At 52.9% G+C, this 27,568-nt stretch overlaps 1 protein-coding gene and 1 pseudogene across 1 annotated transcript; one reads left to right on the top strand and one right to left on the bottom strand.

The window, feature by feature from the left end:
- The window catches only part of LOC143692646 (uncharacterized), a 62,755-nt pseudogene that overhangs the window by 4,378 nt on the left and 30,809 nt on the right, over positions 1-27,568 (bottom strand).
- LOC143692572 (uncharacterized) lies at positions 284-5,970 on the top strand. Its single transcript, XM_077172821.1, has 2 exons — positions 284-304; positions 4,870-5,970. The coding sequence occupies exons 1-2, from the start codon at positions 284-286 to the stop codon at positions 5,968-5,970; spliced, it is 1,122 nt and encodes a 373-aa protein (XP_077028936.1).

The following is a 27,568-nucleotide window of genomic DNA, read 5'->3' as shown; positions in this document are numbered from 1 at the left end:
CCCGGGAAGGCCACACACACAGGGGACAATGTCACACTTGCCCTGCCCCAGGGGAGGTCTCTGTCCCTCTCACTCCCTTGCTGTCCCTCCCTTTTCTCTTTCTTTCCATCTCTCTCTACCTCACATTTACTGTTCAATAAAATGCACGTAGGATTTGGTCTTGTTAGCACCTTAATTGGGGCAGAGGCATCTCTCTAACAATTTTCTTAACCAGAATGTGACATTATTCTGGCACTGTGAGTTTAGGCACTGTTGTCTGACCCCAGGTGCCTTTTACAACAGCATGGTACCCTCCTCTGAGGAGGTTGTGGTTCTTCCTGGAAGAATTCTTGGAAACTTGGACACAGTCCCTCCTTCCTCCTGGGGAACTTACAGGAGGATTGATGAGGAAAATGGCTGTCGTGGGTGGCCAGTGAAAAAGAAAATATTTTGTTGTCCTTCTTTGAAAAGTTTGTTAAAAACACTGGAGGAAAGGGAGCAAATGATATCAGAGTGACTGATAGAGTTCATTTACTCCAGGGTGAGAAACACAAGGCTGCTGAAAGTCCCACAAGAAGCCCAGCTCTAGTAGCTCAATTCCCAAATAACTCCAGCCAGGGGTCTCTGGGAGGATTTTTTTGGAGCGTGTTCGGAGCCGGCAGATCCCGGACTCGAGCCCCGGATATCTCCGGGCTCCCTAAGAGGAGCTTTTTCGGGGGCAGAGGAGCCGCGATCGCCCCTCGGGAGGGTCCCGGGGGGTCCACGTGGGGATGGCCCGGTACCGACGGGGCGGGACATTGGTTTTGGGGATCCCCGTGAGAGCCGGGGCTGTGGAATGGGGGACCCCCGGGGCGGGGAGAGGGGAAGGGGCGATAGCGGAGCTGGGGCACCCCCGGCAGCCCAGAGATGAGGCGGGGACGGGACCCCCTGACCCTGACAGGGGCGCGTCCTGGGGTGACTTCATGATGCTCGTGCCCCATCGGTCCGTTTAGCCCAGAAATGAGTTCTGCACCTTTAAGGCTGGTTCTGAGAGCCAAGGGGAGGAGGAAGAAGCTGCAGTTTGTTTTCATACACTGCACTCACTCCTCCACATTCCGGCTCCTGGATGGACAGAGGGCAGGACTGAGCTCTCCTTTGCTTTTAGTTAGTGTTTAGCTCTCTGAGGCAGAGAAGTTCCCTGGACTATTGTTTTTCTTTTTCTTTGGAGCTGTTTAAACCTGCTCTGGACTGAACACGCAGAACACCACCGGCATCTCCCACCTATGGCCCACTGGGCTGAGCCTGGGTCGCGGCATTTCCAATACAGGAGGGACTGATAAGAGACTGATAAGAGACTGATAAGAGAGTGATAAGAGACTGATAAGACACTGAGTGAGCCAAGCCCCAGCCCAAGGAGGGACTTTCGGAGTTTGTCACCTATTTTCCAGCAGCAGGAGGTTTTATTGCTTAATATTGTTCAATTTTTGTGCTGGTGAATGCTTTGCCTGTTAAATAAAGTGTTTTTTTCCACTTTTATCCAAGGAAATATTTTCCCGAACTGGCTGAGGGTGGGGCTGCTGAATCTGCATTCCAGAGGAAACTCCTTTTGGAGGTTTTCTCCCAAATTTGCCCTAAAGCAGGACAGGGTGGTTGGAAGAGGGGGGAAGCCCAAGAGGCTGGATTGAGGGGAGGCTGGAGAGAGGGACCTTGGGACCCCAAAATCCACCTGCATCCCTTAGCAGGACCCTGGAGAGGGGGGGATCCCCAGGACCCATGGGATCCCCAACAGCCCAGAGACAGGGGACCACCAGAACCCCAGAGGGATGAGACTGGAAATGGGACACTCCTGGTGGCGCTTTTTTTATTCACTCTTGATTTTTGGAGGTTTTTATGGACATCATGTGACTTCTAGAGATGGACTTGGGTGGGAGGAATCCCCAACCCAAGGCATTCATACCTTGTTTCTCCCCAAATCAGTATTTTCCCCAAACCTTCCCACACTGACATCCCCTCCTGTCCTGCTCTGGGTGAGCTCAGTCCCAAACCTGACCCTGATCCTGGTCTCAATCTCACTCCATGTTCAGACACACTCACAGTTCTGTATTTAATCCCATCCCAGCCCCAAACTCATCTAGCCCCAGAGCCAATCCCAACCCCAGCCCTAAAGCCAATCCCATGTCTAGCCTTAACCCCAATCCCAGCTCTAATCCAAATCTCAGCCCCAACTCCAAGCCCAGCCCCAATTCCAGCCCCTTCCTAAATCCTCAGCCCCAAACCAAATCCCAGGCTCAGCCCTTCTGGGGCTTTGGGGGTGTCTCTGTCCCTGTGACCCCGATGATGTTTGGGTGGGGTCCCAGCAGGGCTGAGAGGGACAGAGACCCCCCCGGCCTCGCCAGGGGTGAGAAGGTGGCAGAGCCCCCCCAGCCCCGAGCAGCCTCAGCGGTGAGAGGGACACAGAGCCCCTGGTGCCCAGCCCTGCACAGGCATTGCCTGAGGCCAGAGGGATGGAGACCCCCCGAGCATCCCCCAGGGCCAGGGGACAGAGAGCCCCGAGCATCCCCTGGGCTGAGAGGGACAGAGACTGCCCCGAGCACCCCCTGGCACAGGGGAGAGAGGGAGGGAGACCCCCCAGGCATTCCCTGGGTGAGAATGATGGAGACCCCTGGGGAATGGCCTGGGGTGACAGGGACAGGGACACCCCTGGGGAATGGCCTGGGGTGACAGGGACAGCCCTGGGGAATGGCCTGGGGTGACAGGGACAGGGACACCCCTGGGGAATGGCCTGGGGTCACAGGGATGGGGACAAACCCTCCCAAGCCCCTCCCAAGCATCCCCCAGTGTGAGAGGCTCAGAGACCCCTTGAGCATCCACTGGGCACCGGACAAAGTAAAATTGTTTCTTGACAGAAATCAAACTTAACCCTACATAAAATGCCTTGAAGTTGCTCTTCCCTAAACACAATTGTGATGGAAATGCAAACAAATCCCAAACATTAATAAACTGAAGTACAAGCAATTCTGTGGCAATTCCAATTTCCACTGGTTTCTGCACAGCTCCAGCTCCGCTGCTGGCGCATTCTGATAAAAGAAAGGTGGAAATTCGGCCCAATATAGAGTATGAAAAGGAAGGGAAAGCTCTGTGTAGCTGTCACAAAGGTGACAGGGACAATGAGACAAATGATTCTCACACTTGGCAAAGCCCACCAGCCTGTGAATTTGGGAGTTATTTGGGAATTTAGCTGCTTGAGCTGGGCTTCTTTGAGACTTTCAGCAGCCCTGTGTTCCTCACCTTGGGGTGAATGAACCTTGTTAGTTTCGCTGGTATTTTTTCTCCCTTTCCTCCAGTGATTTTAACAAGCTGTTCAAGAAAGGGCATCAAAATATTTTCTTTACACTGGCCACCGACAACAGCCATTTTCCTCATCAGTTCTCCTGTAAGTTGCTCAGAGGAAGCTGCGTCCAAGTTTCCAAGAGTTCCTCCAGAGAGAACCACAACCTCCTCAGAGGAGGGAACAATGCTGTTGTCAAAGTCACTTGGGGTCAGAGAACAGTGCCCTGAACTCACTGTGCCAAAATAATATCACAATCAGGTTAGTAAAATTGTTAGAGAGATGCCTCTGCCCCAATTAAAGTGCTAATGAGACCAAATCCAAAGTGGATTTTATTGAACAGTAAATGCGGGGTAAAGAGAGAGATGGAAAGAAAGAGTAAAGGGGGAAGAGCAAGGGAGTGACAGGGACAGAGACCTCCCCTGGGGCAGGGCAAGTGTGACATTGTCCCCTGTGTGTGTGGCCTTCCCGGGGTGGGGGTTTTACACCTGAGCCAGTTTGGGTAAGGGGGGTGGTGTTCACCCCCTGAGCAGGGATTCCCCCACTGTTTCAGGCTGCAATGTAAGATGGAACCAAATGCATGTTTTCAATGCCCATCTTCATCAACTGCTATAAACAGGTGGGGCAGGGTTCTTGATCTCTTCCATGACTCAGCCCTGATAACGCCCTCCAGGGGAGATATCTTCTGGGAATGGGCCATTGAGTGTCACTTCAGGACTGATAAAATTCCATCTTCCCATTGTGGGATGCTCCGCCCAGGGGGAGGATCCAAGCATTCCTACCTGGATATAAGCTGAGCCTTGCAACACCAGGAGCAGCTTGCCGACTGGATTCCCAGAGGACAAGAGCTCCAGAACCACCACTGGACCTTCAGAGGAAGACCAGACACTTCTACAGGATCACTGCTTGGACAGAATCACGCTCATCACTCCCACAGGACTGCAGCCACCATTTAATGGGACTGCTGCCACCACCCTGACCAACAGGGTGTCAGGTTATATCCTGACTCTGTCAGTTTAAGGCAGTGTTTCTGTATCATTGCCTTGATCTTCTTTTCTTATTAAATTGTAATTCTGGTTTAGACTCTCCCCAAGGTTTGTCTTCAAACCAGTAAAAATTCAATGCGCTCATCCCTTGCTTTCCTCCCAAAACAGGATTTCACATCCCCAAACCTTTGCCAGATGGAGGAGGAGGCTGCAAGGAAGAGGAAGGAGCCCCGGGACACGCAGGCAGGTGAGGAGGAAGTCAGTGCCCCTTTCCCCCTCTCTCCTGCTCCATCTCCCAGCCTAGCACAGCCCCCGGCTGCAGGACAACCCTGCTGCCAACCCCGTCCTGCTGGGGATGCACTGGGGGGATCTCCTTCCCCTTCCCTGTGGCACGGAGGCAAATCCCATCCTCCCCTTGTCCTTCCTCCCCCAGAGAAGGAGGTGAGGATGGAGACCAGGGAGGACAAATCCCCACAGCAGAACCTCATGGAAGAGGCCATTTTTAGTGGCTCCAGGGCACAGGAATCCAATGGGGAGGAAAAGCCCCAGAGATCCCACAGGAGGAGGGGCTCCAAACCCAGCCCAGGGTGCTCTTAGGAGGAAAGACCCAACCTGAGCCAGGAAGGTGGACAGAGCTTCAGCCAGAGCTCAGAGCTGGTGGTCCATGGGCAGCTTCATGATGGGGAGAAGCCCCACAAGTGCTTGGAGTGTGGGAAGAGCTTCAGGCAGAGCAGCACCCTGATCAGCCACCAGATGATCCACACTGGGGAATGGCCCTACGAGTGTGGGGAGTGTGGGAAAGGCTTCAGCTGCAGCTCTGCCCTCATCATCCACCAACGCATCCACACTGGGGAGAGGCCCTACGAGTGTCCTGAGTGTCAGAAGAGGTTTCAGACCAGCTCCAGTCTCCTCCAGCACCAGCAGATTCACACTGAGGAGAGGCCCTTCCGCTGCCCCAACTGTGGGAAGGGCTTCAAGCACAACTCCACCCTCATCACCCACCAGCGCATCCACGCTGGGGAGAGGGAGAGGCCCTACGAGTGTCCCCAGTGTCAGAAGAGGTTTTACACCAGCTCTGATCTCCTCCTGCATGAGTGCATTCACACGGATGAGAGGCCCTTCTGCTGCCCTGACTGTGGGATGGGCTTCAAGCGCAACTCCCACCTCATCAGGCACCAGCGGATCCACACCCAGGAGAAGCCCTATGAGTGTGGGGAATGTGGGATGAGCTTCAGCCAGAACTCTAACCTGATCTCCCATCAGAAGACCCACACCAGGGAACGACCCTATGAATGTGGGGAATGTGGGAAGAGATTTAGGCAGAAATCTCTCTTGATCTGCCACCAGAGGATCCACACTGGGGAAAGGCCATACAACTGCGGGGAATGTGGGATGACCTTTAGTAGGAAGACCCAAATGAACATCCACCAAATGATCCACAGTGGGGAGCGGCCCTACAAGTGCCCCGAGTGTGGGAAGAGGTTTCACACCAGCTCTCAGCTCCTCCAGCACCAGCGCATTCACACGGATGAGAGGCCCTTCCTCTGCCCCGACTGCGGGAAGGGCTTCAAGCACAACTCCACCCTCGTCACCCACCGGCGCATCCACACTGGGGAGAGGCCCTACGAGTGTCCCCAGTGTGGGAAGAGCTTCACCAGCAGCTCTCACTTGACAAAACACCAACGGAGGCACCAGTAAAAGAAGCCCTGCACATGCCCCAACTGCAGGAACAGCTTCATGAACCGCACCAGCTTTATCCCCCATTGGAGACACCACGTTGGTCAGAGCCCTGGTGATCCATGTTCCCCATGATCCATGCTGGGAAGACACCTGTTTCTTTTCCTGCCCCTGCCAATGACATGATGTGGGGTTGGAGAACATGAGGGTCTGGCCATGGCCCTGTCATTACATTCACTCCCACCTCAGGTCATTGCCAGGGGCAGGAAAGGGACTCTCTCTCTCTCCCCCTGAGGAAAAGGGTGTCCTTTCCAGACAGGAGGAAATACATTGCCAGGAAGAACTAGTTGTTGATGTTGTAGTTTTTTCTGTAAACAGTTTTATTTATCCCTTCTGTTATCAATATTGTTTCTGTTCCTGTTTGTTCTATATCTCGTTGCTGTTCCCAATAAATTGTTCTTCTCCCAGCCCGGGATCTTTGCCTTTTGTGCTTTCCATGGCAGGCGGGAGGGCAGCGAGGACAGCGCGGTTTTAGCGGGAGCAGGAAATTGGGGAATCCCATTCCTGAAGCCCGGCCCGTGGAAACCGAGCATCCCAGCAGGTGCCAGCCTTGGTGGCCATGGAAACCACCCCTGGCATGGGGTCTCCATGGAGCTGCCAAGGGACTGAGCATAGGAACAGGGGGCTGGTGATGGTGTCCATGGAAACTGCCCATAGCAACAGTGGACTGGTGATGGTTGCCTACTAAGGATCAGATTTGTCACAGGCCCTCAGAAGGGTTCCATGAATCTCCAGGCTGTTCCAGAGCTGGAATGTCACACACAGAGACAGGGGCTCCATGGAGACCTCCCAGGCGTTTCTGGGATGGTAAAGAGCCCTGTGGTCAGAGGCAGTCACAGCCATTCCATGGTGACATCCCAGGAGTTCCCAGGATGCCAAAGAGCCGGGATGTCCCAGACACTATGGGTTCCTGTGATGGGCACAGTGGGAGCTTCAGGCAAAGTTTATTAGAGAAGCTCCTGTTGGGTCACGAGGTGCAGAAACGATCCCCAATGCTTCCCATAGATCCCCAAATGTCACTGTTGAATCAGTGTTCCGTGCTTTCTTTCCAATGGAAAACAACCATCCTTATCCTCCAGGTGTCCATGTCTGAAATTGGGATTCCACCTCCAAAATTCTGTATATCCAAGGATTGCTCCCAGGCACAATCTGCCAGTACCATCAAGCCTGGGTGGCCTGGACCTCTGGTGACTACCCCTGCAACACTGGGGCTGGGTTCTTCCCTTCCCATGGAGACCACTGGGACAATGTGGGGCCCCATGGAAGTGAGGGAACATGGAATAGGTCTGGCTGGCTTGGCCTCCCAGGGCCCCTGACAGGTCTGGCTGATGTTGGGATGTCAAGGGCTGCCTCTCATCAGCTCCTGGAAAACTGGGGCTCCGTGCTTTCCTTGCTATAGAAAAGAACTGTCCCTCTTTTTAAATGTCCATTTCCAAAATTGGTATTCTCTCTAAAAATTTTCCTATATGCAAGGGTTTCTCTCAGAAAAAAACCTGCCACTTCTGGCTGGCCTTGTCCTCTGGTGGTCACTCTCTTCTGCCTGGCAAACACTGGGGCTCTGTTCCTTCCTTCCTACGGAAAAGAACCAACCTTCATGTCCATGGTCCATGGCCAAAATTAGAATTTGGCGTCCCAAATTCCATATATCCAAAGATTGCTCCCAAGGACAGACAGGTCAGTCTGGCCATGTCTTCTGGTGATTTTCTTAGACTCTGAGCTGAATGCTTTCAGTTGAAAAAACCTTGGAAAGGGGCCAGAGATCTCCCAAGAAGAGTTTTTGAGGACTTGGGCACATGACTAATACATATGGACAAAGGAACTCTGTGCTCTGTGCTGTTGTGAGGGTTTGGCATCATGGAAGTGATGTTCCAAGAGAAGCTGCTAGCAGTTTCCTCCGTGTCTGACAAAAAAAACAATCAGTAATTATCTTTGAGAATTGGCAATCTGTTAAACTATGAAGGAAACTGTACACGCCTCTGTGAAGGCACATGTTAAAGATGGGAAAGCCTGGGAGGGTCTCTTTCCCTTCTGGCTAGCACAGAGGTAACAAGGCTGACCCGGCCCCGTCTCAGCCAGGCCGGGCCGGGCGGCTCCTGCCGTGGGGCCGGGCCCCTTCCCAGGGACCCCGCCAGGCCCCATCGGCTGCTGGGCAGGGCAGGGGAGGCCGCGGGGCCAAGGCCGGGCCGGGCCATGGCTGCAGTTGGGAACATCTGGGCCCTGCTGAGCCCTGCCCCGCCGCCAGCCCGGGCCCAGCCAGGATCCACCGGGCCCCAGGAGCAGCCCCGGGCCGGGCCGGCTCGGCCAAGATTCTGCCACCCTTGGGCTTCAGCTGCAAGCCCCGGGCAGGGGCAGGAGAAGCCATCGGCCCCCGGCCGTGCTGCTGCTGTGCTCTGGCCTGGCTGCTGAGATCCTGGCCCTGCCCCAGCGCGGCCCATCCTGACACAGCCCCAGCGCAGCCGCTGCAGAAACCTCCATCGTAAAACAGCTCCGGCCGCAAGCACCGAGCCCGGCCGGGGGCACGGAACCATCTGCAGGCCCCGGGTGAGATATGAACTCTTTCAGTGCTTCCATCCTCCCTCCAGTGAGAGAAAAGGACAAAGTGCAGGCACACAGAGGAGCAACATGAAGACACCGAGGTCACTGAAGGGGAAGTTGAGCCCCAGATGGGAGGGATGAGGAGATGCCTTGATCTTGCAGCCTGAAATCCTCTTGAAAAGCTATGGAGAAGGATGTAATTATTATGTCAGATTCTCTTTTTCCCTATAACTAATTGAAAATATGGGGAGATCACCTGTTCAGCAAAAACCTCCATGCTAAAGTAGGCAAATGTTGAAGGAGCTGTGATCCCATTAGAAGTTTAAAGAGAGAAAGAGAGAAGAGTGGTGAGAATCTGTGCTATCAGGGAGAGAAGAAGAAGATCTCTGTTCTCAGAGATGAAGATGATTTCAGAAATAGATGAAGAGAATCTTTGCTCCTGAACAGCTCATCTTTAAACTCATACCCCATAAGCTGACATGGCCCATAAAAACAGCTGTGGGAAAAGCTGTGAAAAATGGGAGAGACCTCACAATTGCAGATTTTCTGAGCAGCTGCTATTTGTGGGAATTGAGAGCCATGAATGAACTTTTTCCTTATGGAGAAGTCTCCATAGCATGAAAGAGAGACTCCTCTCCCTAAGTGAACTGAAGAAAGACTGTTCTAGATGGTGTAAAGTGACTGAAACTTTCAGGTTTTGTCTCCTTGCATTGTCAGTAAGAAAGAAAATGTTGTAGGGAGAGGAGAAGTGTTCAGATTCTTATTAATCTTTCTTCTATTTACTGGTAATAAACATTTCTATATACCCTTTTAAAATTTTGAGCCTACTTTTCTTTTCTCCTAATCCTATCTCACAGCAGGAAATGAGTAAATATATTACAGTGAGTGCAATGGTAATTAGCCAACACCAATCCCACTGCACTAATAGATGCATTGGCTGAGAAATCTCAAATTAGCAAACCAAAATCACTCCAGATAGGTTCCTGATAAACTGCATAAGAGCAGAGGGAAATCAAGGCAGAGCCATGGTTTGTCAGGACTTGCTGCATCCTGATGAGCACTGTGGTGCATTTGGAGCTGAGCCCTGGAACCTCAGGGCCTGAGAGGAGATTGCACAAACCTTTCCAGGAGTCAAAGCCAGAAGAAAACCCCAAAGTGTCTCAAAGCAGGAATGGGTCTCAGTGAAGTCCATCCCCAACACAGGCTCCTCATGGACTCCTTGGAGGAGAGCATTGGAGGCCAGGATTGACCAAAAACCTCTCAGAGTCTCAATGTGGAAAAGACAATTCCAAACTACCTTAAAAAATTTGTGAAGCTCAAAGCATTACTGAGCACCACTGAGTGTCAGTACAAAGCTCTCCAGGGACTCATTAAAGCAGATAATTGGAGCCATGATTGCACAAACCTCTCACAGAGTCTGTATCAAAAGGGAAACACCAAGTACCTTCAAATAACCGGAGTACCTTGAAGTATTAATGAGCCCCACTGAGTGTTGTTATTGACAAAGCCTCTCCAGGGACTAATTACAGCAGATAATTGAAGGCCATGATTGCACAAACCTCTCAGAGAGTCCAAGGCAAAAGCCAAAGCCAAAGTCCTTTGAAAAACCTGCAGCCCCTGCAGGGAGCATGAAGGAGCCCCCAGGGCCATTGCTGAGCAAGGCTCCCCAGGGACTCCTTGCAGCAGATCCTTGAGGCCACTGGGATGTGGGCTAGGGGGGGATGCTGAGGGCAGCACAAGGGGCTGACAGTGCCCAGCCTGGCTGGGGCTGTGCCAGGAGGCCCCAGGGCCTCAGGACAAGGTGTCTCCTCCCAGCCCTTGGTGGCTCAGACCCTACTGTGCCCCAGGGCACCAAGACTTGGCTTCTCTTTGTCCCCACCTGTCATCACTGCCTGCAGTTCTCTGCTCTGCCTGGGGCCTGGGGACACTTGCTCAGTTGTGTCCCTCTCTGGGACCCATTAAAAGTCCAGGAAACTTTGGAGTTGGATTCTGCCTTGGAGTTCTGGAGAGGTTTCTTCAGCTCCCTCTCAGGGACTGATGTTCAGGGCCTGAGCACAAAGGCCCAGAGGCTGATTAAAGTCCTGGTGCTGTGTCTGTGCTGCTGAGCTGGGCTGGGCTCCTGGCCCAGAGGCAGCTCCTGGTGACCAAGAAGAGCTTCAAAAGCACATTTCTCTGGATGAGCAGCTCTTGTGCCAGCCCAGCAGGGCTGGGGCACTGCCTGCAGCCACCCCGGGCACAGCACAGAGGCACAGAGGGGTTAAACTCAGCCTGGGCTGGGAGCACAGGGCAGAGCTCACTCAGGGCTCACTAGAGCAGAAATCAGCCCAGGTTTGAAGCACTCATTCCCTGGCTGTGGGAAGAGAAGCTGCAGTTCCTGCAGGGATCTCCTGGAGCTGGCACAGCCCAGAGCTTTTAGGACCTTTCAGGAGGACTCTCAGGGCTGCTCCAGGGCAGGGCTGTGGCCCTAGGGCAGGGCTGGCCTTCCCTGCTGCCCCAGCCCAGGCACAGCCCAAGGCAGCTCCTGTTGCCAGGCTCTGCTGCAGGGCTGAGCAGCCGGGGCTGCAGCCAGGGGTGCCCAGGGCTGTCCTGCAGAGCAGGGTCCTGCAGCCCAGGGCGCTGTGCTGGGGCAGGGACTCTGCTGCCTGCCAGGGACAGCTCTCAGCCAGCCCTGGCAGCTGCTCCCAGCGCTGGGGAGAAGCTCTGGGGGGAAGGAGCCGCCCTGAGCAGGGCAGGGGCTGCTGCTGAGAGGGGCTGGGTGGGGCAGGGCTGCTCCCAGCTCCAGACCAGCCTGGGCACAGCTCCAGAGGGCACTTCCCAAAGAAGGTAAGCCTGGGATTGCTGTATAGATCAGGAGCTTTCCTGAGAGTGTTTTTAATTTCATTCTTGTAGAAGGATGGGAAAGTTGGGGTGATGACAAAAAGATTTTTGCATTTTACACATTTTTCATATATTCATAGCTCTGTAACTTAATATTATATAGTTATAAATCTACAATCCTTACCTAACACTACTAAATTCCTAATTAACTATAATAAACTAATATTACATACTTATATAATTATAATAATTAACTCTAGTACGTTTCCTAACCTTTCTGTTAGATTTTAGAACAATAAGCTCACTGTCTAAATACCTTCCTGAAATACTGTCTTATTATCAGGAAGAGAACCTACAAAAACATTTTTTAATTGACCAGAATGTGAGCAGTCATAACAAAAATTTTTGGCAAAGAAGCCTTTGGACCTATTCCAACAGGTTGAGCAGGGGGTGTGTAACCAGGGACACTGAATCTCCTATTGGATGTTCCTGTTAAATATCCTAATAATCAACCTTAATAAATTGTTGAAATCAGGGGCCGGGTTTTCCCATCCCCACTGGGACACCTGGAAGCTTCCAATTAATGTCTGGTTTTTACTTTACTGTTGTAACACTGTTGCAAGGGTTTTTTTGTTTTCTTTTTTGATTATAGACAACAAGGGGATGAGAGGAGCAGAACAGGAATTGTAATCAGATACTCACAGAACATTCTGAGTTGAAAGGGACACACAGGATCATCAAAGGAATGTTTGAGCATTTACAGAGACTGCAGAACTGTAAATTAAGTTGATCAGTGTCTCTGCTGGGAGCCTCCCAAAGGGCCCTCAGCCCTGCACAGCAGCAGCATCACCTTTGCAGGGCCCAGCAGGGCTCTCCTGAGCTGCCCTTGCCCAGCTGCACACAGAGCCTGCCCCAGCCAGGGCCCTGCACACAGGCAGGTTTCTGTAGGGCCCCAGCCAGGGCACACAGGCTGGCATGGGCTCTGTGAGCGCTGGCAGGGACAAGGCTCCTCTCAGGAGGGAATGTCCAGGCCCAGGGAGATGCTCAGGGAAGGAGAGGGGGCTGGAGAGAGCAGGGCTGGGGCAGGAGGGCACTGTTGGTGTGTGGGAGGTGCCGGGCACAGCTGGGCACGGGAACACTGTCCTGAGTGCCCGGCTGTCTCTGCCCTGCCCTCTCAGGCACAGCACCACAACATCTGCTCTTGGTTCTGCACTGCCCTGACATTGGCACTGTTATCTGCTGCTCTCAGGGAGGCTCTGGCATCTGCAGCAGCTGAGTCAGGCACTGCCCTTGGCGTTCCTGCGAGGCAGGGCTGTCCATGGCAATGGGGTGTCCAAGCTTCCCTGGCACCTGTGGGGCTGTGGGCAAAGCAGTCCATGGGAAAGGGGAATGAGCTGAGCCCCCTCCCTGAGATCCCATCATGGGCACAGCCAGGGATCTCCTTGCTGTGCCCTGCCAGGCTCTGAGCTGCCCTCCTGGGTGTCCTCATGCACAGGCCTGGCTGTTCTTGGCACACTCAGCCAGCACAACTGGAGCTCAGGCAGGGACCTGGGTGAAGGTTTTCCCAGAGCAGGAACAAGGCTGGGTGAGTCCCAGCAGGACAATCTGCAGGGAAATGGCCAGGTTTGGCTCCATGCAGCCTCTCCTGACTTGTCACTGTTCTTTCTCCATGAACAGCTCCCAATGGCCAGCCAGGGCAAATGTCGAACAGCAGCTCCATCAGGCACTTCCTCCTGCTGGCATTGGCAGACACGCGGCAGCTGCAGCTCCTGCACTTCTGCCTCTTGCTGGGCATCTCCCTGGCTGCCCTCCTGGGCAACGGCCTCATCATCAGCGCCGTAGCCTGCGGCCACCACCTGCACACGCCCATGTTCTTCTTCCTGCTCAACCTGGCCCTCTCTGACCTGGGCTCCATCTGCACCACTGTCCCCAAAGCCATGCACAATTCCCTCTGGGACACCAGCAACATCTCCTACACTGGATGTGCTGCTCAGCTCTTTTTCTTTCTCTTCTTCATCTCAGCAGAGTATTTCCTCCTGACCGTGATGTGCTACGACCGCTACGTGTCCATCTGCAAACCCCTGCACTACGGGACCCTCCTGGGCAGCAGAGCTTGTGCCCACATGGCAGCAGCTGCCTGGGCCAGTGCCTTTCTCACTGCTCTCATGCACACAGCCAATACATTTTCCCTGCCCCTGTGCCGTGGCAATGCCCTGGGCCAGTTCTTCTGTGAAATCCCACAGATCCTCAAGCTCTCCTGCTCCAAATCCTATCTCACGGAAGTGGGGCTCATTGTTGTTAGCTCCTATTTATCATTTGGTTGTTTTGTGTTCATTGTTTTCTCCTATGTGCAGATCTTCAGGGCTGTGCTGAGGATCCCCTCTGAGCAGGGGCGGCACAAAGCCTTTTCCACCTGCCTCCCTCACCTGGTCGTGGTCTCCCTGTTCATCAGCACTATTATCTTTGCTCACCTGAAGCCCCCCTCCATGTCCTCCCCATCCCTGGATCTGGCCCTGTCAGTTCTGTACTCGGTGGTGCCTCCAGCCCTGAACCCCCTCATCTACAGCCTGAGGAACCAGGAGCTCAAGGCTGCAGTGAGGAGACTGATGACTGGATGCTTTCAGAAACATTAAACTGCTGGCCAATTTCTGCAAATTACTTGTAATAAAACTAGTTTTTGATACTTCTTGTGTGTTTCATTTTGGAGATTTCTTTCCTTTGTTTTAGTTTTTTCATATTGTCAACAAAGAAATGTCAATATTTGTGCCATTTCTCATTTTGTTTCTCTCCACCTTCCCTGTGGCCACAGACTGTGTCAATGAGGGGCTGCGCTCTTGGTGTATTTAAAGGAACTAAAGGATCTGCCAGCAGAGTTTTCTGCAGAGATGCCCTTTTGTTGCCCTCTCTGGAGCTGCTGCAGCAATGTCTGTGTGCAGAGCTGGGGCAGATCAGTGCTGGCACAGCAGCTCTGCTCCTGCTGGCCACACCATTCCTGATCCAGGCCAGGAGCCATTGGCCTTCTTGGCCACCTGGGCACACTGCTGCCTCATGTCCAGCCTGCTGTCCATCAGTCCCTGCAGGTCCCTTTCTGCCTGGCTGCTCTCCAGACACTCTGTCCCAAGCCTGTAGCACTGGGGCCAAATATCAGGGTCTGACACTTGGATTTGTTAAACCTCACCTTGTTTGATTCATCCTCTGGATCCAGCCTGTCAAGTCACTGTGCAGACCACTCCTATGTTCTCTCAGGTCAAAACTCACATCCAGCTGTGTGACATCTGCAAAGAAGTCCTTGGTTCCAAGGGGCCCCTCAGTGTCACAATGGCCTCTTGGTCACACCAGGCCCTGCACTGTCACACTGGTCTCCTTGGTTTCATGAGACCATGCAGATCAACAATGTTCTCCTTGGTTCCATGGGGCTTCACAGTGTCACAATGTTCTCATTGGTGCTGCAGTTTCACAGTGGCTCCTTGGTTCCATGGGGCCCCAGGGTGTCACAATGGCGCCATGGCCACATGAGGTCCCACACTGTCACCATGGTCTCTGTGGTTCCACAAGTCCCCTCAGTGTCACAATGGACTCCTTGTTTCCACAAGGCCACACAGTGTCACAGCATTATTCCAGATTCCTTGAGGCCCCATCGTGTCACTGTGGCCCCTTGGTTACACAGGATCCTGCAGTGTCACAATGTCCCCTTGGTGCCATGAGGCCCCGCAGTGTCAGAACGGCCCCTTGGTTCCACTGGGCCCTGTAGTCTCCCAATGGTCTCCTTGGTTTTGCAGTGTCAAAATGGTGAAACCCCTTGGTTACACGAGGCCCTGCAGTGTCACAATGGCCTCTGTGGTTCCACAAGGGCCCAGAGTGTCACGGGGCACTCCCTGGTTCCATTTGGCCCCACAGCACCACCATGGACCCCTGGTTCTGTGGGGCTGCACGGTGTCACCATGGTCCTCTTAGTTCCACGAGGCCCTGCAGTGTCACAATGGCCCCCGAGTGTCCCAATCATCAGAGAATGACAGAATCAAATAGGCTGGAAAAGACCTTTGGATCATCAAGTCCAAGCAATGCCCCAATACTGCCTTGTCACCCAGACCATGCCACTGAATGCCACTGGAGAGGGACAGTGACTCTGCCACCTCTCCCCTGGCCAGCCCATTCCAGTTCCCACTCACCCTTTCTGTGAAGAACTCCTTCCTATTGTCCAGCCTGAGCCTCCCCTGTTGTAGGGGATTATCCTGCCCTGGGCAGGAAAGATGTCTGGCAGCTGGAGCAGGGTCTGGGAAGGGCCTCCAAGGTGGGGCTGGAGCCCTTGGGCTGTGAGCAGAGGCTGAGGGAGCTGGGCTTGTCCAGCCCAGAGCAGGGAAGGCTGAGGGGCTCCTCATCCCAGCCTGGCAGTGCCAGCGAGGAGGGGATGGAGAACACAGAGCCAGGCTCTTCACCGGGGGCCTGGTGGGAGACAAAAGCCACTGGGTGGAAGGGGAAAGAGGGGAGATCAGCCAGGACCAGAGGAGATGAAATGAGTCAGGCTGGTTTCAGCATTTCCTCAGCACTAGAGCAGCCTGACCTCCCTTCTCCATCCACCACATACAGCTTTGCAAATCAGGAATTGTTCGAGCTGTTTTGCCCCCACTCCAAGATGAGCATCCTGATACAAGAACTTAATTGTGTTTCTATCTATCACAGAACCACATTTGTCTGAAATTAATTTTAGTATGGAAATCACTTGTGGATGGTGGACTCATCAGATGCTTCTGGGATGTTGCAGATAGCTCAGAGAAGAGTGTGATTGTTATTAAATTGTGTCCTGTTCAACTGGGGTCTCTAGGCCATGTGGAGAAACTTTCTGTGCCTCTGAGTCTCACCAGTTCCTGGTCCCCCAAAGGACACAAACCTGATGAGTTGTGGTTCCTGCTCCAGTGGTGGTACATGCACCTCCCTCCATCCCCAGAGCAGAGCTCCCTTGTCCCAGAGAGTCCCTGACAATGCAGGGATGAAGGAAACAGGACAGGCTGGATGGATCAGGGGCAGGGCATGGCTGGGATTTGGGGTGGTTGTGAGCCCAGGGCAGGACCTGGCCCTTGGCCTTGGTGAACCTCATCTCATTGTCCTGGGCCTGTCCAGATCCCTCTGCAGAGCTTCCTGCCCTCCAGCACAGCCACACTCCCACCCAGCTTGGGCTCACCTGGGAACTGACTGAGAGTATCCTCAATGGCCTCGTCCAGATGAGCAATAAAGAGACTGAACTGACTTGGCCCCAGTCCTGAGCCCTGGGGACGCCCCGGGATGTGACTCCATTCCTCAGCTTCTCTGAGTGCCAGGGGCTGGATGAGGGAAATGGTGGGGTGTGGGTAGGGACAAAGTGTGATTGTCTGCCATGAAGGGTCTTGATTTTCATATCTGTAAACTGCATTAGGAGGTGCAGGGGGTCCATGTCAATTGGACATGGCTGATATCTATCTATAATTAGGAAAAGAAAACTGAAAAGGACAAAAGAGTTCTCTCTGTATTGTTTTCAATATAGTATATTCACTTTGAATACACTTCTGAAATCTGACTAATTAGCCACAGAAGAATTGAAAACTTCAATTATTCCCAGGGGGTTGTCTTGTTCAGGTGTTTCGAACGAATATTTATGAGCTTTTCTCACTGAATTCCTGGAGTGAAGAGCTCAAGAAAGAAGAGGCCTCTGGAGTAATAAAATTCATCAGCAACCCCCAAGTGGCTGAGGATCCATCCCCATCAAAACAGCAATGAACAGCAATGGGCACAGCTTTGTGGCTGCCCCAGCTTTGGCATGGGCCCTGGGCCTGGAGCAGGAGCAGCTCTTGAGGGCCCCAAGGCTGGGGCTCTTGTGCTGCCCTGGGCAGATGGGATGGCAGCAGGGGCTGCAGAGCTCTCAGCACCTCAGGCCGAGGGGAGCAGGGCAGCCAGGGAGCCTCCTTTGGCCTTGGCCAAGCACCTTCCCCCATGGCCGGGGCTGAGTCCTGTGGCAGCTGCAGCTGCTGCTGTGCCCTTGGCAGGGGCTGAGGCCGTGGGGCCAGTGCCCAGAGCAGCCTGGCCTGAGCAGAGCTGTGGGGCCAGAGCCGGCTGGGCTGGGCTGGGCTCAGAGAGGCCCTTGGCAGAGCTTGCAGGGAGCTGGGCTGGGCTAAGAGACCCTGGCCCAGAAACCATCAGTGTCTATCTCAGCCTGGCTGAGCGTGCAGGGGCAGGACTCAGGCCAGGCCTTGTGGGGCAGGGCCAGCGCCTGTGCAAGGCATTGCAAACAGGCAAGTGGCCCAGAGAGGAGGCTGCTCTGTGCCCTTGGTGGCATGGACAGAGCAGGGAGGGGGCCCAGGACATTTGTCAGCGCCAGCCTCTGTGCCCATGCGTTGGCAGCCCTGGCTGCTGAGCCCAGCTTTGGCCTGGGCTGAGTTTGGCTGTGGCCCAGCTCCATCCTCCTGCGGGGCTCAGGGCCTGTTCCCGGCTATGGCCAGCCCTGGCTGCCTCTCTGCTGGCCCAGAGGCTGGCAGGGCCCGGGGCAGGGCTGTCTGTGCAGCCCCACAGGTGCCAGGGGCTCTGCAGGAGCTGGCAGAGGCTGCCCAGCAGGGAGGCCATGGGGCACAGAGCCCCAAAGCTGCTGTGGGCACCACGGCACAGGGGCCGTTCCCAGCCGCAATGCTCCTGGCCTGGGCTGGGCCTGCACAGGGGCTGGGCCACCATGGCTGGGCCAGCACAGGGCCACAAAGGGGCCACGCAGCCGCTGCCGGGGCTGACAGCAAGGCCAGGCACACACAAGCAATTGCTGAGCATGGCCTGCGCTGGCCAGGCCTGACTGTGCCAAAGGCAGAGCTCAGCTGCCCTTGGGGGCTGCAGCAACACTCCAGAGCCCAAAGAGCCTCCATGGCTGGGCTGGAGACCAAGGCTGCAGCAGGGAAATGCAGGGCTGCTGCGGGATGGGGAGGCCATTGAATTCCAGCACACACCTCAGCTCTCTGATGATCCCGGCACCATGCTGGGCCCTGTTTCAGACTGGAGCAGAGCAGATGTTGATGGGACAGGAGCCCTGTGGGGCTCTCAGGGACCTGCAGCTTGCAAGGTGCTCTGCTCTCCCTCAGGTGCTCTGGGAGAGATCCAATCCCAGCTGGGCACCTCAGGGCACACATGGCACATCCTGTTCATGGGCACACAGGTAATGTCTGCCTGGAAAGGTGTACAGGCGTTAATAACTCTTAGTTTCATAATATACAAGCAAATCTTTATTATCTGGGTCATTTGAGTACTTTTAAGAAATGACAAAGTTTTCCCGCCAGGAACGGGAATTTTCTGCACATCTGCTGATGCCTGTAGATGAAATACTGATCCTCTCTTCTACTTTTGTCACCACTATTCAGTTTATTATTTAATCTCTCTTTTGTACCAGGTGTTTCCAGCTCTCCTGTTTAAATGGCCATGTCAAAGGACATCTCTACTTTTCAAGCTAGTGGATCTTTTTACTTCCTGCTGCTCCCAGATTTGCTCCTCCAGGTCCTCTCTGGTCATTCAAGCACCTCTCAACTGACTGGTTTCATGATTTGAGCTGCAAGAAGTTGCCCAATATTTCTCATGTTCAAATAAATATATAATTAATTATCAACTCAATTGTGTTTTATTTATCATAGAACTGTGTTTTCTTATGTCTTTGTCTAAAACAGTTCCTGTTCAGAAATACCTTGTGGATGGGAGACATGTCAGATGCTGCTGGGACATCTCAGAGAGCTGAGGCAAGAGCTGTGATGGTTATTAAACTGTTCAAATGATCAGGTTCTGTTTGCTGGCAAGAAACCTTTCTGTGCCTCTGAGTGTCACCAGGCCCTGAGCCCAAAGGACACAAACCTGATGAGTTGTGGTTCCCACTGCAGGGGCTGCACTTGGACCTTGGCTCTGCACAGGAGAGCTCTTCATCCCCTTTCTCTCTTTTCTTCCCTCTGGGCATGGAGGGAGCTCCTGACTTCAGCGTGTGACTCGTGTGTGCAAAGAGCAAATCTGGGCAGAATCGGGGCAGGGAGGGCTTGGGGGGACCTTGGGATCTGTGCTGGGCACAGAAGGTGTTTTCCATTGCTCTGAGACTGTCTGCTGTGCAAAGTGGATTTAATATCCAGCAGAGGAATGACTTTGGCATTTGATGGAGCTGTGCCTTCCCTTGGCTTTGTTGGCTGACAAGAAATGAACATCCCTCTGTGTCTCGGGCAGCTCCTTCTCCAAGGAAAGCAGGTGGGAGTTGGAGCCAAGGAGCTGAAAGCTGCAGGTGCAGCCTGGGCTGGAGGGAGCTCAGATTTGCACAAGGCTGCTCTGAGTTCATGGGCTTGGATGGGGGAAATGGTGGGGTGGGGGTAGGGACAGAGTCTGATTGATTGTCAGCCATGAAGGGTCTTGATTTTCATATCTATTCACACTGCATGAGGAGGTACTTGGATTCAGTGTCAATTGGAGATTGCACATATTGATTTATAAACAGGAAAAATCCTAAACAGGACCTAAAAAATATTTTCTCACTGTCATTTTAAATATAATGCATTCACTTTGGATATACTACTGAGATCTGTCTAATTAGCCACAAAGGATTTGAGAATTAAAATCAAATGATTCCCAGAGGTTTGGCCTGTTAAGGTGTTCTGAATGTTCATGAGCCCTGGGACACTGAATTCCTGCACTGAAGAGCTGAAGGCTGAACAAGCCTCTGGAGCAGGGAAATTCAGCAGCAGCCTCCAAGTTGCTGAGGATGTCAGCAGCCCCCACTGAGGCCATCCCTGCCCAGAGACCATGGGGGAATGGGCAGACAAGGAGAGCGTCCCTGGGGCTGGGGCAGCACAACTCAGAGGCACCAGCGGCTCCAGCTGGGCAATGGAGTGTGGAATGTGGCTGGGAAAGCCCTGCCTGGGCTGAGCCAAGCAGGACACACAAGCCCTGACTCTCATCCCCCAAAAAACTCTCTCAATGAGACATTTAAAAGGAATTTACAGTTGTTTGTATCCTCTGAGTTGGATGCACTGGAGAAATACCAACAAGGGATTCTCAGGAGCTCAAAGCAACAAAACAGACTTTACTGGCAAATTTAGAAAATCGGAGAAACTTTGGCAAAAGGTTTAATAGGACATTCAATCAACACAAAACACTTCTCAAAGCATTACCTTGGCCCATTCAACTTCATAAACTCATAGTTTGTTCAATTTTAAATTAATCAAAATTTGCAGGGGGACAAAAATAGAAGAAGACACAGGAAGAGAGAAAAATGTGAGATAGAGAAGCACACACACAGCTACAAACTCCTGGATTCCAGCAGTGTTCAGATGGAAATTCCAAGAGGAGGCTGGGTCAAGATGTGTGCTTGCCTTGTGGTCAGCCTTCAATATCCCTTGGTCTCCCTGGGCCCTTCCCCCGGGTGGAACTTGTGCTCATTTGGTCCCTCAGGAGCTGAGGAGCTGGGCTGGGGCTGCAGAGGTGGCTGTGGAGCATTGCCTGTGCTGTGCCAGGGACTGGCAGCCACTGCTGGGCTGGGATAGAGGCTCTGGGGGGATTGGGGTTCCAGGGCAGGGCAGGGCTGGGGTTCCAGGGCAGGGCAAGGCTGGACCTGCACCTTCCTCCCCCACACATAAAAATTTTTGACCCAACAATCTCCTCCAGTCTGTCACAATAGGGAATGTTGTAGGTGAAATCCCAATTCTGGCCATGGGCACCTGGCTGAGAAGGACTGTTCTTTTCCATAGGAATCAAAGCATGGAGCTCCAGGGTTTCAGCAGCAGATGAGAAGAGCCCCTCAAGATGCCAAGGCCAGCTAGACCAGTCAGGTAGTCCCTGGGAGGCCAAACCAGCCAGACCTGTTCCATGTTCCCTTGGCTTTATGGTGCTCCATAATGTCTTAATGGTGCCTTGATTCCATGGGATCCAGCAGTGTCACAATGGACCCTTGGTTCAATTGAGTTCCACAGCGTTGCAGTGGGTCCTTGTTTCCAGAAGGCCCTCCAATGTCACAATGGACTTTTGAACTGTGAGGGTTTTTGGTGTCACAATGGTCTCCATTGGCTCCACAGTGTCACAATGGACATTGATGACAAGGGGCCCCTCTGTGTCACTGTGGAACTTTGGTTCCATGCAGCCCTGCAGTGTCACAATGGTCTCCTTTGGTTCCCAGTGTCACAATGGACCACTGATGACATCAGGCCCTGCAATGTCACAATGGACATTTGGTTCCATGTAGCCCAGCAGTGTCACAAAGGCCTCTTGGTTTCACCAGGCCCCACAGTATCACAATGGCCCTCTTGGTTGTGTGGGGACTCCCAGGGTCACAATGGTCTCACTGATTCCATGAGGCCTCAGAGTGTCACAATGCTTTACTTATTTCATGGGGGCTCATAGTGTCACAATGGTCTCCAGGATTCCATGAGCCCCCTCAGTGTCACAATGGTCTCCTTGGTTCCATGGTGCCCCACAGTGTCACAATGGCCCCTTAGCTCCATGAGGCCATGAAGTGTCTTAATGGTGTCTCCATGGTTCCATGAGGCCTTGCAATGTCACAATGGACCTTTGGCTCCATGGCGTCTTGCAGTGTCACAATGGCCCGTTGGTCCCATGACACCTCAAAGTGTCACAATGGTCTCCACGGTTCCATGAGGCCCCACGGTGTCACAGTGGATCCTTGGTCTGATGGGACCTCTCAGTGTCACAATGATCCCTACATTCCTTGGAGCCACAGAGCATTAGCACAGTCCCTTTGGTTCCATGAGGCCCAGTGATGTCACAGCGCTCTCCATGATTCCATGAGGCCCCACAGTGTCACAATGGTCCCTCGGTGTCACAGGGCCCCAGAGTGTCACAATGGTTCCTTGGTCTCACAGGGCCCCACAGTGTCACAATGCTCCCTTGGTTCCATGGGCCCTGTGCTGCTGCATTCCCCCCTCCCCTTCTCAGGCCGCCCTGCCAGCACAGAAATGCTCCTTGGGCCTCGGCCAACAGCCCCTGGGCTCAGCTCCTCTGCAGCTCATCACAAACACTGTCTGCTCCAGGCACTGCTGCTGCCCAACCAGCTCCTGCTTTCTGGAGGAGCAGCCCTGGGAACTGCTTTTGTTCCCTCCGTGGCACAACATCCCTGTTCTCACACTGCCAAAGAAAGCTGTTGGTGCCAAGTGCGGCCAGGATGAACCATTGCTGGGACTGAAGCCCCTCTCTTGGGGCCCTGCAAACAGCGCTCCAAAAGGAGCCCTTGGAGCTCTCCTGGGCCAGCGACTCCCTCTGAGTGGGGCCTCTCCCAGCCGGGAACTCTCCCGTTTGCTGCACTTGGGGATCCCCAACAACAACGGAGCCTGGGCCAATCCTCCCACTCCTCCAGGCTCAACCCTTGGCCCACTGGGGAGATGCCAAAGGATCCTCAGGGAGCATTTCCTGCCCTCAGGGGAATTTCTCCCAGGTGCCTTGCACTGACTCTTTGTGTCGGTGTGCACACAGGAGTGCCTGTGCTGGGGAAATGTGGCAGAAATGCTGCTCTCTGAGGGGTTTGAGTGCCTTGGATAGCTGAGTCAGCCAGGCCTGTAAGTGGGGTTACATCACGAGGAATAAGTTAAATGGTGTTAAGAGCTTTTTTTTGCTAAGTAAAGTTTAATATGTTATAATCTAAGTTAAATATTGTTTCATTTTTATTCCACCATTAAATCATTAAGTTATAGGTTGTGACTTAGGTTTAGTACTGTTAAGTGCTGTTCATTTGCTAAATTGTGAAGTTGAAGGTATCAGTTAAGGTTAAGGTATAAGTTAAGTCCTGTTGAGTTTGAGCTCTTTTAAGCTTTTAAGCCGTATTCCTTTTATCCCTGCCCTCACTCTCCTTTTGTCACACACATGCATAGGGACAGTTCTCGGTTAATTTCTGGTTTGATTGCCTAGATTATGTTTGGTTTTGTTATTGCTTTGTTTCCTTGGTGTGCCTGAAGTGTCCAGTCAGGAGCAGAGTGACTCTTGCCAAGGAACTTTGTGCTGCTGTTGCTTAATATTAAATCTGGTTTTTGCTGATCCCTTGCTGGGGATTTTTTCAGCGCTCTCAAGGCCTTGTTTGGTACCAGGGTGAAGGAGCCCTGGCCCAGGCTCTGGCCCTGGGGGACACGGGGACGCTGCCGGGGGGTCCCTGTCCCCCTGTGCCACCCCCAGGGCCCTGGCCCCCATCCCCGTGTCAGGCTCTGGGGTCGATCTCGTGGAACATCCTCTGGGGGAGGCTGCGGCACCGGGGGCGGGGGGACCCGGGGGGACAGGGGACCCCGGTGTGCACGAGCAGGGTTGGACTGCTCTGGGGGGGAACTGTGAGGGGGGCTGGGGCAGAGTGACCTCCCCAGTGACCTCACACAGCCCCTGTGATGCCACACAGCCTCTGTGATGTCACACTGCCGCTGTGATGTCACACAGTCCCTCTGCGATGTCACACAGCTCCCTGTGACATCACAGAGCCAACTCTATGATGTCACACTGTGATGTAATACAGCTGTTCTGTGATGTCACAGAAGATGCTGAGATGTCAAAAAGTCACTATGTCATGTCACTGTCTGTTCTGTGATGTCACAGCCTGCTCTGTGATGTTACACAGCCACCCCGTGATGTCACAACCCCCTCTCTGATGCCACAGAACCACATTCTCTGATGGCAGACTCTGCTCTATGGCCTCACATCCTACTCTGTGATGTCACAGCCAGCTCTGTGATGTCACAATCCCCTCAGTGATGTCACAGAACCCTCAAGAACTCAGTTACATTGAAACACTGAAGTTTCTTGTACTTTGAAGAGATCCCTGTCGGGGACACACCTGAGAAAGCATCCCAAGGTTCCAGGTAGAGCAGAACACTGGTGGCAGTGATGACAGGTGGGGACAAGCAAGGCAAAGGTGTCTCTGGTGCTGAGCAAACCTGCGCCTCTGTCCCTGCAGGCTGTGGGCATCCCCTGGCTGCCCCACCTAGCTGGCCCCTTCCTTTTCTGACAGCTCTGCCTCCTGCCTGCCTCTGCCTGCCCACACAAAGCCTTGGGCTGCTCCAGGCTCCTGCTGGGGGACGTGCTGCACCACAGCCCTGCCCTGCCAGGGAAATTTCTTTCTTGTTATGTCCTGTCTGGCCTTCCCCAGCTGCCCTTTCCATTAATTCTTTCTTTCTCTTGCTGTTCTCTACTATGTCAAAAGGATCCACCCTCTCTGAAACTACCCTTCAATACCTCCCAGGGCTCTCCTCTGATGTCCTCAGTCTCCACTCCACTGAGCACAGAGTTCCTGTGTCCCTATAGAGTGGTCAAGGACTTGAGGTCAAGAGCACCTGGACAAGAGGGACAGTTCTTTTCTATAAGAAGGAAAAGAACCCCAGGGTTTGAAGGCAGATGAGAAGCAGTCACCTGAGGCCAAGGCAGCCAGACCTGTCTGTCCTTGCAGCTTTTGTCTGAAAACAACCCTTGGATATATGGGGAATTTTGGGGGTGGAATTCCATTTCAGCCACGGGTTCCTGGACTGGAATGACAGTTCTCCACAGGAAGGAAAAGATGGAGCCCCAGTGTTTCAAAGGCTGATTAGAGGCGGCCCCAAGGAGGCCAAGGCCAGCCAGATCTGCTGTCAGGGAAGAATCCTTGGATAGACAGAATTTGGGAGGCCAAACCCCACTTTTGTCTATGGGCATCTGGATGAGAAGGACAGTTCTTTTCCATAAGAAAGGGAAGTACGGTGTTGCAGACATCGTTTTATGAAAATCCTTTCATTAGGATTTTTTCCTGCTGAGAAGCTGAGAGGCTTCAGCAACAAAATGTAAACAATGGTTATCTGCTGCTGTGGAATGCAACGGGTGCATCTGTGATTGGCCCATCTTGGGTGTTTACAATTAATGGCCAACCACAGCCCAGTTAGCTTGGACTCTCTGTCCGAGAGACAAACCATTATTATTCATTCTTTTCTATTCTTAGCTTAGCTAGATTTCTCAGATGAAACTTTCCTTCTATGCTTTTTAGTATAGTTTTATTGTAATGTATATCATAAAATAATAAATCAAGCCTTCTGAACATGAAGTCAACATTCTCGTCTCTTCCCTCACCTGAAAACCCCTGTGAACACCATCACAGTACGGAGCCCCAGTTCTTCAAAGGCAGATGAAAGCTGGCCCTCAGGAAGCCAAGGGAATCTGGACAGTCCTGGCAGCTTTTGTCTGGGAGCTATCCTTGGATATAAAGAATTTTGCAGGCAGATTCCCAGGTTTGGCCATGGATGCCTGGACATAAAAGATGTTTTTTTTTTAATGGGAAGAAAAGCACAGGTCCCCAGTGTTTTGAAGGCAGATGAGAGTTGGCCCCCAAGAAGGTGAGGCCAAGGCCAGCTAGAGTTTTCTGTCCTGGCAGGTTTCATATGGGAATAGTCTTTGGATATAATCAGATCTGGAGGAGGAATCCCAATTTCAGCCATGAACCCCTGGAGGAGAAGGACAGTTTGTTCCCACAGGAAGGAAAGCACACAACTCGAGGGTTTCAGGGGCTGATGAGAAGTGACTCTCAAGATGCCAAGGTCATCTGGACCAGTCAGGCAGTCCCCAGGAAGCCCAGCCAGCCAGACCTGTTCCATGTTCTTGGATCCTTGGGGCCCTGCAGCATCACAGTGGCCCCTTGGTTCCATGAGGTCTGTAGGATCACAACAGATCTTTGTTTCCATGAGGCCCAGTGATATAACAATGGTCTCCTTGGCTCCACAGTGGCACAATGGCCCCTTGATTCCATGAGGCCTTGCAGTGTCAAAATGGTTTCCTTGTTTCCATGGGACTGAGAATGCCACAATGGTTCCATGAGGTTCCATGGAATGCCCATTGGTTCCATGAGGTCACATCGTTTCAAAATGGCCCCTTGGTTCTATTGGGTTCCTCAGGGTCACAATGGCCCCTTGGTTCCATGGGGACCCACAGTGTCACAGTGGCCCCTTGCTCCCATGAGACCTTGCAGTGTCACAGTGGTTGCCTTGGTTATACAAGGCCCTGCAGTGTCACAATGGCCCCTAGGTTCCAGTGGGTCCTGAAGTGTCATAATGGTCTCCATGGTTCTATGAGGCCCCACAATGTCACAATGGACTTTTGGTTCCATGAGCTTTTGTACTACCAACAACAGTCTCCATGGTTCAATGGTGCCACACAGTGTGACAACTGCCCCTTGACCTGCCAAGACTCCATAGTGTCACAATGATTCCTTGCTTCCATGAGGCCTTGTAGTGTCACAATGGCCCCTTGGTTCAGTGAAGCCTTTGGTGTCACAATAGTCTCCATGATTCCATAAGGCCTCGCAGTGTCACAACAGACCATTGGTTTCACTGAGCCCCACTGTGTTACTGTGGTCCCCTTGGCTCCACAAGGCTCTGAAGTGTCTCAATGGACCTTTGGTTCCATGATGCCCCAGAGTGTCACAATGGTATCCTTGCTTCCTTGGACCCTTCATCCCATGGAGACCCCCAGGGTTCACTGTAGTCCCATTGGTTCCATGAGGCCCTGCCACGCTGTTATGGCCCCTTGGTTCCAGTGGGTCCCAAAGTATCAGAATAGTGTCCATTGAGGCCCTGCAATGTCACTGTGCTCGCCTTGGTTCCCCAGGCCCCCACAGTGTAACAATGAACGCTTGGTTCCATGAGGTTCCTCAGTCACAATGGTTTCCTTGGATCTGCAGTGTAACAGTGGCCCCTTGGCTCCATGTGGCCACGCTGTGTCACAATGGCTTATGGTTCCATGAGGCCACAGAGTTAAACAAGGGACCCTTGGTTCCATAAGGCCTTGCTGAGTCACAATGGATTTCTGGTTCCATGAGCTTTCACACTGCCCACAGCAGTCTCCTTGGTTCTGCAGTGTCACAATGGACCCATGATTCCGCAAGGCCTTGATGAGTCAGAATGGCCCCTTGGTTCCAAGAGGTTTCTCAGGGTCACAATGGTGTCCTTGGATCTGCAGTATCACCATGTGGTGTATCACAATTGGTTCAACGTAGCCCCAATGTGCCAAAATGGATTTTGGTTCCATGGGGTTCTGCAGAGTCACAATGGACCCTTTGTTCCATGAGTTTGCACAGTGTCACAGCTGACTCCTTGTTCTGTAAGGCCTTGCCATCACCAAGTCTCTAAAATATCAGAATAAGGCTCCTTAACACTAATTTCCTATTTAAGAGGGTATCATTTATTCAGGCCTGACGTCTAGTGAGGGATAGACCCAATCTTATGTGGACATG

Source organism: Agelaius phoeniceus, assembly GCF_051311805.1.
Source record: "Agelaius phoeniceus isolate bAgePho1 chromosome W unlocalized genomic scaffold, bAgePho1.hap1 SUPER_W_unloc_2, whole genome shotgun sequence".
Lineage (NCBI taxonomy): Eukaryota > Metazoa > Chordata > Aves > Passeriformes > Icteridae > Agelaius > Agelaius phoeniceus.
Note: the sequence above shows the minus strand (reverse complement) of the source record. Positions and strands in the feature narration are given on the sequence as shown.

Coding starts and splice junctions, on each gene's coding strand:
- LOC143692572 (XM_077172821.1), top strand. CDS start 284: ATGGTACCCTCCTCTGAGGAG. Junction 305..4,869: donor TGGTACCCTCCTCTGAGGAG/GTTGTGGTTCTT, acceptor GGGTGCTCTTAG/GAGGAAAGACCCAACCTGAG.